The sequence below is a fragment of the Crinia signifera genome, chromosome 3, assembly GCF_055691185.1.
Source record: "Crinia signifera chromosome 3, ASM5569118v1, whole genome shotgun sequence".
Lineage (NCBI taxonomy): Eukaryota > Metazoa > Chordata > Amphibia > Anura > Myobatrachidae > Crinia > Crinia signifera.
Genome location: NC_139219.1, coordinates 59,444,485 through 59,459,071, shown reverse-complemented (window position 1 = coordinate 59,459,071; position 14,587 = coordinate 59,444,485). Strand labels below are relative to the sequence as shown.

At 44.7% G+C, this 14,587-nt stretch overlaps 1 protein-coding gene across 1 annotated transcript in view; it reads left to right on the top strand.

Moving 5' to 3' along the window:
* Nucleotides 1-14,587, top strand: part of INTS7 (integrator complex subunit 7) — a 63,970-nt gene that overhangs the window by 17,056 nt on the left and 32,327 nt on the right. The window contains exons 10-15 of the mRNA XM_083175868.1: nucleotides 3,490-3,587; nucleotides 6,782-7,021; nucleotides 9,592-9,729; nucleotides 11,909-12,115; nucleotides 13,443-13,637; nucleotides 13,851-13,954. Of these exons, the coding sequence (XP_083031994.1) occupies nucleotides 3,490-3,587; nucleotides 6,782-7,021; nucleotides 9,592-9,729; nucleotides 11,909-12,115; nucleotides 13,443-13,637; nucleotides 13,851-13,954 (982 nt within the window). The remainder of the gene's footprint in view (nucleotides 1-3,489; nucleotides 3,588-6,781; nucleotides 7,022-9,591; nucleotides 9,730-11,908; nucleotides 12,116-13,442; nucleotides 13,638-13,850; nucleotides 13,955-14,587) is intronic.

The following is a 14,587-nucleotide window of genomic DNA, read 5'->3' as shown; positions in this document are numbered from 1 at the left end:
GTATTAGAGTTTTGTGTTTCGTCATGCTTTGTTTGTGTGTATATTGGTAGTATTAAAACATCCTGTAGCCAATCCGATCATCAGAATTTCATAGATGCCAGAGAGGCGTGCAGGGCCTGAAATATTGTTTTTGCCTGTCTTGGCTGGAGAACTCTGGACCAGGGGTTTGTAGACTGGGACTGGAGCTGGTACTTAAACTGTACCTTTAATCCATAAACTTCCGGTAGGGCTGGGGTAGTCGCACGCATGTGGAGCTCCCGGGTCCCATCCCCGGAGCTCCCATCCACGGCACAGTGAAGGGGCGCTTCCATCGCGCGGCCGGAGAGGGTGGCCAGAGGAGGGAAGAGGATGGAGGTGAAGACGGTGGAGGGGGAGGGAAGCAGACGGCCCCCTCCATGGCTCGGCAGCTCCCCCGGCCTGGAGGCGAGGACGGCGAATAGAGGAGAGGGAGGCGTACGGCCCCCGGTGTGGCAGACCCCTCCCGGGTTGGGTGCAGCAGGGACTCCGCACGTGAAGGTCACCCAGCATGCCCTGCTTGCATCAGGCTGCTCGCCTACTCTACAGCTCTTTGCATCAGGCTGTTCCCCTAACCTTACTAAAGGTGAAAGACGGTGGTGTGAAGGACACCCAGCATGCCCTGTTTGGTGTGCAGAGGAAGGCCCTGGCCGAGATCCGAGGGAGTCCGCCCCCCTCCCCCCACTCAATCTGAGTACAAGGAGGAGGCCTCAGAGGGAACCCGTGCATCAGTATTTTATCAGTTGGGATACCGACTTCGGGTAAATGAATGTCGGGACCCCGACCGGCACCCCTTAATTGTTACCTACCTGGCTGTTGTGGCGACCAGTGGCGCTGCTGATGGCTGCCTAGGTGCTGTGTAGCTGGGCGGGTATGTGTTCCCTGCATGTAATGTCCTAATGCAATGTATGTAATGTCTCCCCCCCCCCCCCCTTCTTCCCCGCTTGAGGCCGCACTGTAATCCACAAAAAATTTCTAGTGTGCGCAAGCATACATGGCCAAGCCAATAAAGTTGATTCTATTCGGTTCTATCCAAAACTCCTCTCCCCTGGAACCCCAGAATGCAAATGTACTTTAAGTGCCAGTGGAGTTTTGTACATTTCTTGGTTTTCTTCCTTTTAAGCTGTCTCTTAACGGAAGTACGCACCACACTCAGCCCATGCTGATGCGCAAACAGCGCTTTCCCCATAGAGGGGTGGGAGTAGCACTATGTATTCTGAGTGGGATGGGGGGCCTGTTCCTGGATTGTCCCAGCACACCTGCAGCTGTGGTATAGGCGGTTTTGCTGCATAGGACACTGAAGCAGAATCCTCCAAAACTTCAGGCTGAGATCACCTTGGTGCAGCTTCTCTCCTCTGTAGTGGCTAATCTCTCCTGTATGGGTGTGATATATTTAGTTGACAATGTTGGACTAGGTGCACAGCATTCCTCTCCATCTCTGCTTTTTGTTCTGTCCACCAGCATTCCTCGTTCTCTCCATTGGTGGATGGTTTCCGATCTGCTCCAGGGGCCATCCTTGGTCACTTTGGATTGGCTAATTTTGAACACAGATTTGAGTCTCCTGGGATGAGTGTACATTAGATCTTCAGCTCTGAGGCCTTTGGTCACAGAGACCGCTTTTCCCAGATGACTGAGCCATCTTTATGGCTATATTGAGGGTCAGGCCAGTTAGCCAGTGTGGATTCTGCTACAATGCTAAGGACAATGCTAAGGCAGTGGCATTTGCAATTCATCAAGGAGGCACCAAGAGTGTGGGAGCAATGGAGGAAGTGGTCCGGATGCTTTCCTGGACAGAGACTTTTGTTCCGGCACTCTTGGCGGTGTTCATGCAGACTTTCTAAGCAGAACTACGTTTAACCAGGGGTAGTGATCAATCCATCCAGAGGTCTTCCAACAGTTGGTTGGAAAGTGGGGCCTTCCACAGGTAAACCTTATGGCCTCTCGTCACAAATTGAAGGTTTGATTGTTTTGTGCAAGGTCCAGGGACTGTCAATGATGGCTATGTGGGTTTTCCGAATGGCATATTGGTTTCCCCCAGTCCCATTGTTGCCTTGGGTACAAAAGTGGATCAAGGATCAATAGGTGATGGTAATACTAGTGTCTTCGGATTGACCGTGCAGGTCTTGATATGCTGACTTAAACTCTGGGTGGGCCTGGGTAGGCCTGCCACTACAGCTGAAACTGCTGCTACAGGGTCTTTTTCTGCACAAGGGACTTCCACAGCTCGCTTTAGTGGCCTGGCTTACCTTCTTCATGCTTAGTCATGTGGGGTTTGGTTCTTTGTGTTTTCCCTGCTGATATTATTTTATTGTTTTAACAGTTTTACTGGATTACTTCTTCTCCTAACTGGGTTCTTTTTAAGTAGTCCTGTGATGCTGTTGTTGCAGAGGGGAAGAGATCAGGATTAAATCTAAAATGTAATGTTTGTGCCAGCTCCAGTCCCCACCTGTAACTTTATGGTCCAGTGCCCCCCAAACTGATTCAGACAAAAGGATTCAATGGTAGGGAGGGGGTATGGTCTTTTACTCTTGCCGATTTTGTAGTGGACAGTGACCACCCCCCGATTTGATGAGGCTGCATGTGACATTGTGTGTAAACAAATGGATGCTGCTTGAAGCCATAAATAGAGACTGATGTGAGGACCCAATAGTATCGTGCAGGAAAACTGTAATGTCCAATGCACCTCTATATATGAAATGACCTCTGTGAAATATCTTCTACTGTGTTCAATATAACATAATGAAAGATATCCTGTTGCATGTGGTCTTTTTAGCCCAATAGTACTATCGGGCTATCCAATTATAGCCCTTTTTTGCCGTGCGCTAATTACTCTTTATTGTGCAATAACACATGGTATCCCTGATAAGTTCCCGGACCCGTGTGTTCTTAGATGAAAAACAGGTCTAGGGTTGTGTATCGGGGACTGAGACACATAAAGCAAAATCCCTGATAAGTGCCGGAGCTAATTGGGTTGACCATTAGTTGCGTTAATTCACCACAGCAAAAGCTGATTCAGCTTCATTTGTAGTTTTGTAGTGCTTCATTGTATGGCGTAGCGCTCGCATCTTACCGGTAGCCCCATTGTGAAGCCAGGCGCCAGATGGCCATGTTTTGGGGTTCAGCGGCTGCCTGTGACATCACGTAGCCGCCGTCACCCACCTTGCAAGGCTGAGTCAACGCCCTGATAACACTGCGTCACTACCCTGATGCCGTCTACCGCTGGCCTTTAGACTACGGTTGCATTTTTCGCGATCGGCCACCGGTAAGTGCACAATCCATTTTAAACACTGCGGGTGTGTATATCATCATACTAAACTATTACTGTGTTGGTTCCCTAGTATAAAATGGCAGTATACCTTTTTTGCACATTGTGGTATGTGCTGAACCACTAGCAGTAAGGTGTCCACTAAAGGCATTGAGATACTTGTATGTGCTGTGTAAGAGCTTGTAATAACCTGCTGTCATTGACGTCAGATCACCTCTCTCTGGAAAAGGACGCAGTGTACGGTCTGGAATCTCTTCTTGTCCTATGCAGTCAGGATAGCAGTGCCGGAGCCCAGCGAACATTAAAGGTAAGATGGGCCCATTGAAATCAGCAGTTCTAGGGTGATATGAAAGCGCACAGAGAACTCTGTGACAATAACCAAATCTAATTGGTTGCCATGGGCAACAACATAGTTCTTTGTCCCCTATTAGCAACATGTGAGATGGCACTAGTGGGTCTCTAGCTTGGTTTTGTTTAAGTTGACATGTCCCTATTAAGCCCCATTAGTCAAAGCATACAATAAGTGTTTGCTTAGAAAGGCCATCCTCGTTATTGGCATGCTAATGGTTACCATGTTTATGGAGTCCCTAATAGGTTTATCTGTATGTTTAGAAAGTAAAATGTGTTGCTTTGAACTGTAATATACAGAAAGAGAAAAAAGGGACTGTTAACGGGGCGCACAAACAAAATTGAAAACTTAACTTTTTCATTTTTAATATATTAAGGCTCCATTATAATGTATTTTTCTATAAATTATAAGGATAAAAATCACATATAGGCATACACATATACACAGAGTATGTTTTATTGTGAAATAAAGAGAGAAAAGTAGTGTATTAAAATAATACAAATGTCAATTTGAAGATGTCCTTAAAGTATGGGATTATGATTTAATCACCATATTACGGCTAAATAGCCTTTACCACCTTCTACTGGTTATATGTTACCAATTTGATATATCAGTGTGTTCGGAAAAACAGTGGGGGAAATTGTATGTAGATGTGTATTCTACTTCTGAACACTAAATTCATAGAGCTTTATTGCCTTCTGCTGGTACTCAATAAGTACAGTATGGACTGATTTTTATATCCGTATTTACTGCTCTCCACTGTGTAGTTTAAATTATATCCTAATAGGTCACCATCATTTTCCCTTATTATTGGGATATATAAATATGGACATCAGTATTTCAAAGCCTTGAAAAAGCTGTGTCAATAGTGAAACACGTGTCGGCTAATGGCAACTGAATGTCTATCAGCTAATTATTATGTGTCAGTTTTTAGTGATGTATGATAATATGTTACTAAATACTACCTCCACATATATATCCTAATGAATAGGAAATTTTGATTACCATAGTGAGCCACCTTGCTCTAAGAGGTAGAGGGCAGCAAATACCAATGTATTGATACATACAGTACTGTATATAGTATGAGACCCACAGTCGATCATTTGTCCAGCAGAGGGCAATAAAGCTCCATACCGTGGTTCTCCTTATACATGGATGTATTAAATTGGTATTCTATAATCAGCAGTAAATGATGAAGACAATTTAGCCACATGGAAACTGCCCCTCTTAATAATATGCACCACTGAAATACTGGTGTCCATATTTATATATATATATCCCAATAGTAAGGGAAAATGATAGTGACCTATTAGAATATAATTTAAACTACACAGTGGAGAGCAGCAAATACTGATCTAAAAATCAGCCTATACTCATTGAGTACCAGCAGAGGGCAATAAAGCTCTATGAATTGAACAAGTGTTCAGACACTGGGGGAAATTTACTAAAATGTGTATTCTACTTCACATGTTGCTATGGGCAACCAATCAGATCCTGTCTACTCTCTTCTAGAGGGTGCTAAATAAATAAGAAGCAGATTCTGATTGGTTGCCCATAGCAACATCACATGTGAAGTGGAATACACATCTTAGTAAATTTCCCCCACTGTGTTTTTCCTAACACACTGATATATCAAATTGTTAACATATAACCAGTAGAAGGTGGTAAAGGCTATGTAGCCATAATATGGTGAATAAATCATAATCCCATACTGACACTAATCTATGCTGAATTAATAAGGACATCTTCAAATTGACATGTGTATTATTTTAATACTTTTTCTCTCTTTATTTCACAATAAAACGCACTCTGTGTATATATGTGTATGTCTATGTATGTGATCCTTATAATTTCACGGTTATCTCCCAAAAATGCATTATAAGTGGGTCTTAATATATTAAAAAGGAAAAGTTAAGTTTTAAATTTTGTTTGTGCGCTCCCGTTAACAGTCCCTTTGGTACTTGTTTCCTAGCACGGCGCCCCAGATATTCAGTCGTATGGCATTGTATGCATTGTATTGCATCGCATGCCATATGCCCGCATGCAATATTAAATTGTATAAGCACCCTAATGGGTTTTTTCAATGTTAAATGGCCCCCTTATACGATTTTAAATTGTATAAGCACCCTAATGGGTGTTTACAATGTTAAATGCACCCCCACACCACCCGCACTATCGCCGTCAACCCGAAGCGTGGCGAGCGCAGCGGTACGCGTCCTCTGACCTTTTCATACCCCCACTATCCACGTCTGCGTGGAGTTGATTTTATATAGTGTGGCGAGCGCAGCGAGCCCGAAGCGTGGCAAGAGGACGTGTATTACTTTACATGTATTCTGCGTCCCCTCGCGGGGCTTGGTGGCTCGCTGCGCTCGCCACACTATCTAAAATCAACTCCATGCCTACGTGGGGGTATGAAAAGGTTGGAGGACGCGTACCGCCGCCCCTCGCGGGCTCGCTGCGCTCGCCACGCTTCGGATTGGCATTGATAGTGGGGGTGCTTTTAACATTGTAAGCACCCATTATGGTGATTATACAATTAATAATCTTACAGGGGAGCCATTTAACATTAAAAGCACCCATTAGGGTGCTTATACAATTTAAAGTCGCATTGCATCGCATTGTATGCCATATACAATGGTATACAATTTTAAATTGTATAGCATCATGTGCCCATCGCGTCACATCGCATACCATTGTAAGGCTTATGGTATGCTATGCGATGGACGCCGTGCTAGGAAACAAGTACTGTCCCTTTTTTCTCTTTCTGTATATTATGGTAACCCTTGACTGTTGGGAACTGCACCCCCATAACTGATCATTTGAAAAAGCTTTCTGGGGATCCTAATCTTTCTCATTACTAAGATAAGATTTTCAGTGTGCAGTCAGACCTCTAGCTCCTGAAACCATCCTCTTGCTTTGAACTGTGCAAGATTTGTTCCTTCTTCTTTGCACTAACCCATATAATTTATCAAACTGCATTCTTTAGTACATGAGAGTTCATATTAAGGTCAGTACATGCGTGTCTGTTCTGTTATCCCGTATGTTAGGATATTAGCCGGCAGCACTTACACACCTGTTGGCTGTTACTTGGTTATTCACATACAGAAATAATGCACGGAGCACGTGACTAATTTAGGGTTTTGTTTCCTTAGACTGCTCTGTCCTGTATGGTGAAGCTGGCGAAGTGCCGTCCTTATCTGAGCCAGTCTGTGGTGGAGTCCCTGCTGACACAGCTGCACAGCGCCCAGGACTCTGCCAGGGTGTATCTGTGCCACTGTCTGGCCTCTGTTGCCATGCAGCTGCCGGTGCTGGGGGATGGAATGCTGGGCGACCTGGTAGAGCTGTACAAGGTTATTGGGAGATCAGCCACAGACAAACAGCAGGAGCTTCTGGTAAGTCACCCCACATTCCTGGCTCTTCCAACAACCGTATATTTCAGCCGGCGCCGGCATTTGGTTTTACCTTTGAAGACCTGTGATAAAGCAAAAACATGAAGAAAATCCTGTATCGGAATCTGATCCGTGGAATGGCCGAATCAGATTATTGCTCTTTGCTTGGGGCAGCTACTCCAAGAGTAAAAGAAGTCCATGATTTATATAAAACATTTAATAATCACTTACATACAAAAACAACCATCAAATGAATTGCCAGTAGAAGCTTTAATAAGAATCTTATTCTTTGTGGAATTAATAAGCAAAACATATTGGTCCATAGAATTCAGGGACAGATGACATGTTTCCCACGCTAAGGCTTGGGCCGCACATTGCGTGTTAGCAGGATGCAGTCCAACAGGAACTGTTTGGCAGGATAAATCGTCTTCTGTTCACACATTTGCGGTTTAGCAGGATACAGATTTTGGCAGAAATTAGCACTTGGCTAATTGTTTCCCAAAATACCAGGGACAAAATTTGGTGGGGACCACCCAAATATTTGGTACCATCACCAGGTTCCACTAGCAGGGGGTGTAATTCCATAGCCAGGGAACACACTTAACGGGGTCCCATGGCCAAAGCATTAACCACCCTAACTAGCCAGCCCGGACAAGGATTTCTTGGGGAGTGGGGTCCCTCTACTTGAGGACATCCCAGGCCTGTGCTGAAACCCAGGGCTATCCCCCGCACACCTGGCTGCAGTAGTTATTATTCCTAAGCGACACATTCTACAGATCCACAGGTAGCCTGGAAAACATGGACTGCTGGTAGATCTCGAGGACTGATTTGGCCACTCCTGAGTGTAGTCTGTGCAGGCCAGTGTGGCTAAATGCTTCACTTGATGTAGCTTCATACTTTTTTTGTTCACGGCTGAATGGGACTATGTACAAAAACCCATGAGTCGGGGGGAGATCTTGCAGCGAGTGGGGCAAGATGAGGTACATTGTTGGCAAATCCTCACCTTCTCTGTGGGTAAATGGTTCTACCTCTGCAGCATGTGTCTGACATTAGTGCAGCATACTAGCTGTGTATACTGCAAAAGATCCTTTGTTATATTTGCTATATTGAGATATGCATCCGGCACGGAAAAATGGAATCTAATTCATGTAAGCCAGATCTCTATAATGTCGTGATAAGGAGAGTTGTGTTCTCAGATTATGGCCCTTATTCTAGTTCACTCTTAGAGCAAAATTCCTTCTCAAATGGACAAAACCATGTGCACTGCAGGGGGGCAGATGTAACATGTGCATAAAGAATTACATTTGGGTGAGTTATTTTGTTTCTGTGCAGGGAAAATACTGACTGCTTTATTTTTACACTGCAATAAAGATCTCACTTTGAAGTAAAACCCCACCCAAATCTAACTCTCTCTGCACATGTTACATCTACCTCCCCTGCAGTGCACATGGTTTTGTCCAATGGAGTAGGAATTTTCGGTACCTGTGTAGTTTTCACGCTCGCCACTAAATATGTCCAAAAAAGTAACTTAACTCCATGCCAACATGGATAGTTAATACCTCCACTATCCATGTTGGCATGGAGTTGATTTTAAATAGCGTGGCGAGCGTAGCGAGCCCCGCAAGGGGACTCAGACGCCTGGCGCCGTGAAACTACACAAGTACCGAATTTTCTTCTGCGAGTCAACCAAAAGAAGGGCCTATATTCCTAGAATGGAAACCTTCCAAGCATCAGCAAATAGTGTGAACTACAGTAGCAATGCCGCCTTATTAGTGTATAGTGCATTGCTGGCCTTTTGTTATTACTCCCCACCAGTAACTGTGTAGCTTTTGCAGTCCACTTTTAAGATATTTAAGCTAACACATTTCTCCTATAACCACAGTTTTATTAAGGGGAAAATAAAGTCTGTTTATATTTTTTTATTGTTTGTTAATTTGTATGTACTTTCAAACACTCCTTTTAAGTCCTAGCAGTTGCTTGTATAAATTGGGGTAATGTCTCAAATGCTTTGTTTCTTTTTGTAAATGCAGAACACCTATGGGCCATCATTCTGGTTGTCTAGCAAAGCTGCATATTTTTCAGCTTTGCAAGGCAACCAAACATCGCCTGCATGAACGTCAGCCCGCCCCCCCCCCCCCCTCGCACGTCAAGTTTACCCACAAGAATGCGAATGGATGTTTTGCATTAACATCCATTCGTCGCTTACGTGCAGGGTCGAAATCATTCGATGGTCGCGACCATCGAATGATTCCTACAGCGCTTGCAAATCTAAGCCACTCTCTGGTGACTTCGGTTTGCGGCACCCTTGTACGGGAAGAGGGTGGGCAGCAGACATCAGCTGCCCGTCTCCCTCACACACGTCATGGCCGTATTACCATGAGAACACCCGTGAAATGCGCAGGGGAGTGAACCAATCTGAATGAGGGCCATGGTTGGATGCTCCACCACTTTTATTTATTGCTGTATTTCGCCTGCCACTTAATTGTACTGCTTTGTATTTTCTGACACAATTGCTCATTCCTGGTCCAGCGGTCTCTATGTATTGACTGCAGCTCTTGGCTGTGTTTTCTCAGGTGGCTCTTGCTACTGTTATATTTGTGGCAAGTCAGAAAGCCCTGTCCCCTGAAGTGAAGACTGTCATAAAACAGCAGCTTGAGAATGTCTCTAATGGATGGACTGTGTACAGGATCGCTAGACAAGCATCTCGTATGGTAAGAGGCGTAGATATATAGTCATAGCTACCTGTCTGTCCTGTTACACTGGCTGCTGTCCAGAACACTTGTGTGTCCATAGTAGATGGCTCGACTAAAAGCTGAAATAGATCTGGGAGTATTTTGAAAAAATGTATTGGTCAAAATCAATTTTTGAAGTTGATTTTATATAGTGTGGCGAGCGGATGCGGATTACTTTACATGTATTCCACATCCCCTCGCTTGGCTCGCTTTGCTCGCCACGCTTCGGGCTCGCTACACTATATAGAATCAACTCCTCACCGACGTGGATAGTGGGGGTATGAAAAAGTCGGAGGACGCGTTCCGCCGCGTGGATAGTGGGGGGGTGCCTAAAACCTCTTTGTATGACATACAATCATATTATTGTATAGCTAATGTAATGGCATCACACACCCTATAAAATCGAATGCGATATTGCAGTGAATAAATTACATTAAAAATCGCATCGCACGGCAGTAAAATGGCCCATGCGATGCGATTTCCCTACGCAGAATAGCCCACTAAGCAATTAGCTTAGTGGGCGCCGTGCTAGGAAACAAGTACCTTTTTTTTTCTGCAGCTGCCACTAGAGGGCCACCGACTACAGAGCAAATGAAATTGTTGTTTGCAAGTGCTGCATGGAGATGCATTTCTTTCTACAGCCTCCTGAGTTGGAGATAATAAATGTGAAAAAAGTCTGTGGTTTTAGGTACCCAAACCAGGAATTGATACCAGTAAAGACAGCTAAAGCCCATCTATTTGGGTTGATAAGTGCATTAATTAATGGGCGGCCCAAAATATCCAATTGCCCATTAATGATTACCGCTCCCAAAATAACTTAATTCCCCCCTATATTGTGTCATAGCGATACATTGGTTAAACATCAACACTTAAACTTTAGGTATTAGCCACAATTAAATCCTCATTCTATCATCTATCAAGGCAGGGGTCCTCAAACTATTTGGCTCTGGGACCCATCAGGCAATAACAATAATTACGGGACCCCAGCAAGTTACTGCAGAAGGTCACATGACCTGTGTAGTCAGCAGACAGCACATACATGATGGGAGGAGTCTAAAATAACAGAAAATTCAACAGATATTTCAGACTCCTTGAATCACAGACTGAGAGTAGAGAAGTCATCAGCTGATGGGTGCCGGACGGCTCCCCGACAGTCGGGATTCCGTCAGTCATTACTCCAACGTCGGAATCCTGACTGCTCCCTCGTGGGGGTCCATGACCCCCATAGAGGGATAAGAAAATAGGTGGCGAGCGCAGCTCGCCACCGTGCCCGCAAGGGGCTTCATTGTGCTCACCCCGCTGTGCAGTCGGGATTCCGACGTTGGAGTAATGACTGTTGGAATCCCGACTGTCTGTGTGTTATAAGTACCACACCCTCAGCTGATGGTCAGCAACATGAAGTCACAACTCCATGCTGAGTTTGGGACCCACTTTGGGCCCTGGACCCACAGTTTGAGAACCACTGATCTAAGGAATATAGCCAGAATCAAGCACTTAATTCCCTCAGAAGACCTGCCTAAAGTCATTCATGCATTTGTATCATAGTGCCTTGACTACTGCAATGCCCTCTACCTTAGTCTCCCAGCAAAAGAATTGCATTGCTTACAGATGGTACAAAATACAGCTGCCAGGCTATTAACCAATCCGCCCCGTCCCAGCCACATAACACCCATTCTGTACTCCCTCCACTGGCTGCCTCTAAAATATCGAATAATCTTCAAGATTGGCTTACTGACTTTCAAAGCCCTACATGACCAGGGCCCGAGGTACCTGAAGCAGCTTCTGATCCCTTATTGTCCCACTCGATTACTATGATCGGTTGATGAAGGACTATTAACAGTACCCAGCATTTCCCTGAATTCTGGGGGTCGTGCTTTCCGCGATGTGGCTCCGACTCTTGAACTCTCTTCCCCCGCACAGTTCGAGAAGCTTCCACAATGTAAACATTCAAAAATAGACTCAAGACTTTCCTGTTCGCCCAAGCATTTCACTAATGTCCCTTGTTAAGTTTGTTTTGTATTTTGTGCTGTAAAAGGCACAAAAAATGTTTTATTATTATTATTATTATTATTATGAAATGGACTTGACTACATAGATAGATGTATATGATACACACTATTGATTGGGATGCTCTGAATAAAATGTCTTTGTGCTCCAGGGAAACCATGATATGGCACGTGAGTTATACCAGAGTCTGCTCACACAAGTGGCCTCTGAGCATTTCTACTTCTGGCTGAACAGTCTGAAGGAGTTCTCCCTGGCTGAGCAGTGCCTGACCCTGCTGCAGGAAGATGATAAAGGCTCTGCCCTGACGTCCATCGCTGACTCCCTGAAAGCCTACCACAAAGGAATCGCTTCACTAACGGTCAATATTATTTCTGCTGTGCTCATTAAGTGCTAAGAGGATATATATTTCTCATTGGTTCCTGATCTTTAACTTAGAATTTGGGCTTATTGGCAGTGGTTGTTGTTTTGATTGATTGCGATTTGTTGTTTGCATGTTTTAATTTTTTTTTTTTTATCATAGCCAGGATTTTGTCTAATGACTTTTTTGTCCCGAAGATTGATTTAACAAACAGGACAATAAGGTCTTCATGTTTACACCCCCCTGTCCCCCTGTATATGTTGTTAATTTTAGTATAGATGGACACGTTCCTAATGGGCTGCTTTTAGGGTCGTCACCAACCCTACAAACACAAATATTTAGCGTTTTGATAAACTGTTACAATAGACGTGGAGTATAAGTGAGGATTTAAGCTCTAAATCGGCCAAAAGTGTGAGGCCATCCACCATGTCTAGGTGAACTTCACCAAATGGGTCCCTAACAACATGCCTAATACTAACACATTCTATCAGCTTACCCAAGCCTTGGGAACAAAATGTTTATAATTTATAAGGGCTATTCTCCCTCGTGGGGGTCTATGACCCCATAGAGGGAGAATAGAACCTACAAGGGGCTTCTTTGCTCTTTTTTCTGTCGGAGCACCGGCAGTCGGGATTCTAATGTTTGTATACTGACCGTCGGAATCCTGACTATCTAACCCCCATACCACACCTAACATCCTTGACGAAGTTGATAATTTGCCCATCTAACATAAACCGAACTCCTTAACACATAAGCATTCACTGCAGCAAGTGGTACTGGTATTTTCTTGTTATCAGAGAGTTTATGGATATATGCAGCTGCTCTCTTCCAGGCTGCCAGCACCCCGATGAACCCTCTCATGGCTATATGTAACTGCTCTCTTCCAGGCTGCCAGCACCCCGATGAACCTTCTCATGGCTATATGTAGCTGCTCTCTTGCAGGCTGCCAGCACCCCGATGAACCCTCTCATGGCTATATGTAACTGCTCTCTTCCAGGCTGCCAGCACCCCAATGAACTCTCTCATGGTTCTATATAACTGCTCTCTTCCAGGCTGTCAGCACCCCGATGAACCCTCTCATGGTTCTATATAACTGCTCTCTTCCAGGCTGTCAGCACCCCGATGAACCCTCTCATGGTTCTATATAACTACTCTCTTGCAGGCTGCCAGCACCCCGATGAACCCTCTCATGGCTATATGTATCTGCTCTCTTGCAGGCTGCCAGCACCCAGATGAACCCTCTCATGGCTATATGTAGCTGCTCTCTTGCAGGCTGCCAGCACCCCGGTGAACCCTCTCATGGCTATATGTAATTGCTCTCTTGCAGGCTGCCAGCACCCCGATGAACCCTCTCAGCTTCCAGTGCGAGTTTGTGAAGCTGAGAATTGATCTCCTGCAAGCATTCTCTCAGCTCATCTGTACCTGTAACAGTCTGAAGACCAGCCCCCCTCCAGCCATCGCCTCCACAATGGCCATGACCTCTGGCAATGATCTCCAGCGCTGTGGCCGCATTTCCACCCAGGTGACGTGCCTGTTTTATTATATGCATCAAGAACTTGGCTTTTATTTATCTGAGGATTTTATATTTGGCTGATAAGTGCTAGTGGTAAACCCAGTGATGCCATTTATTTATATTATTTTATTTGAATCCTTCTAGTATTTGTACAATAGTTATTTAAGTAGTGAATGTTCTGACCAATTGCTAACTAATCTTGACAACATGTCTGTTACACAGATGAAACAGTCCATGGAGGAGTTCAGGAACCTTGCCACACGTTATGGTGATCTGTATCAGTCGTCTTTTGATGCCGACTCTGCAACGTTGAGAAACATCGAGTTGTATCCAAAAGTTTTATATTATAGTTGGTTTTGTTCACAATCTTACAGTTAGTAACCCCAAGTAACTGCATTGGAGTATAACATTACTGTCAATACAGGTCAGTGGGCCTGATTCCAATATAGTAGCAATGCAATGCTTCTGTGTTCCACTGCAGCATCCAGCCACTTACGGTAACATCATAGACCTCGGTGCTTGAAGACGCAGACCCTGGTCACCCCACTCCCAGAAAACAGGGTGTGGCACACTCCCGTTTTCGGGAAAGCTGGACCACTCCGCCCATCCCTGACAGTTTGTTGGAAAGTCAGACACATCCTGCACATGCACAGTCACCTCACCATCCGGTTTACATATATCTCCGAATGTGACCCTATGACTGGTCCGGATTGTTGAAATGCCAGCCACCCGATGACTGCATCCATTCCGTATTTGCACAATTGGTATTTAAGGATTCCCTGTTCTAGGTAATTTGGTTATGGATCTAGAAGTTCAGGCTCAGGGACCTTATCACCATTATCTGGGGAACCATCTGGTCGTTACTTTTCTAATGTTTTTGTTAATGATTTGTACAATACTTGTGACTTATTAGCCATGATGTAGGGATGCATTAAGCACATGTATGTATCTCTATGTAA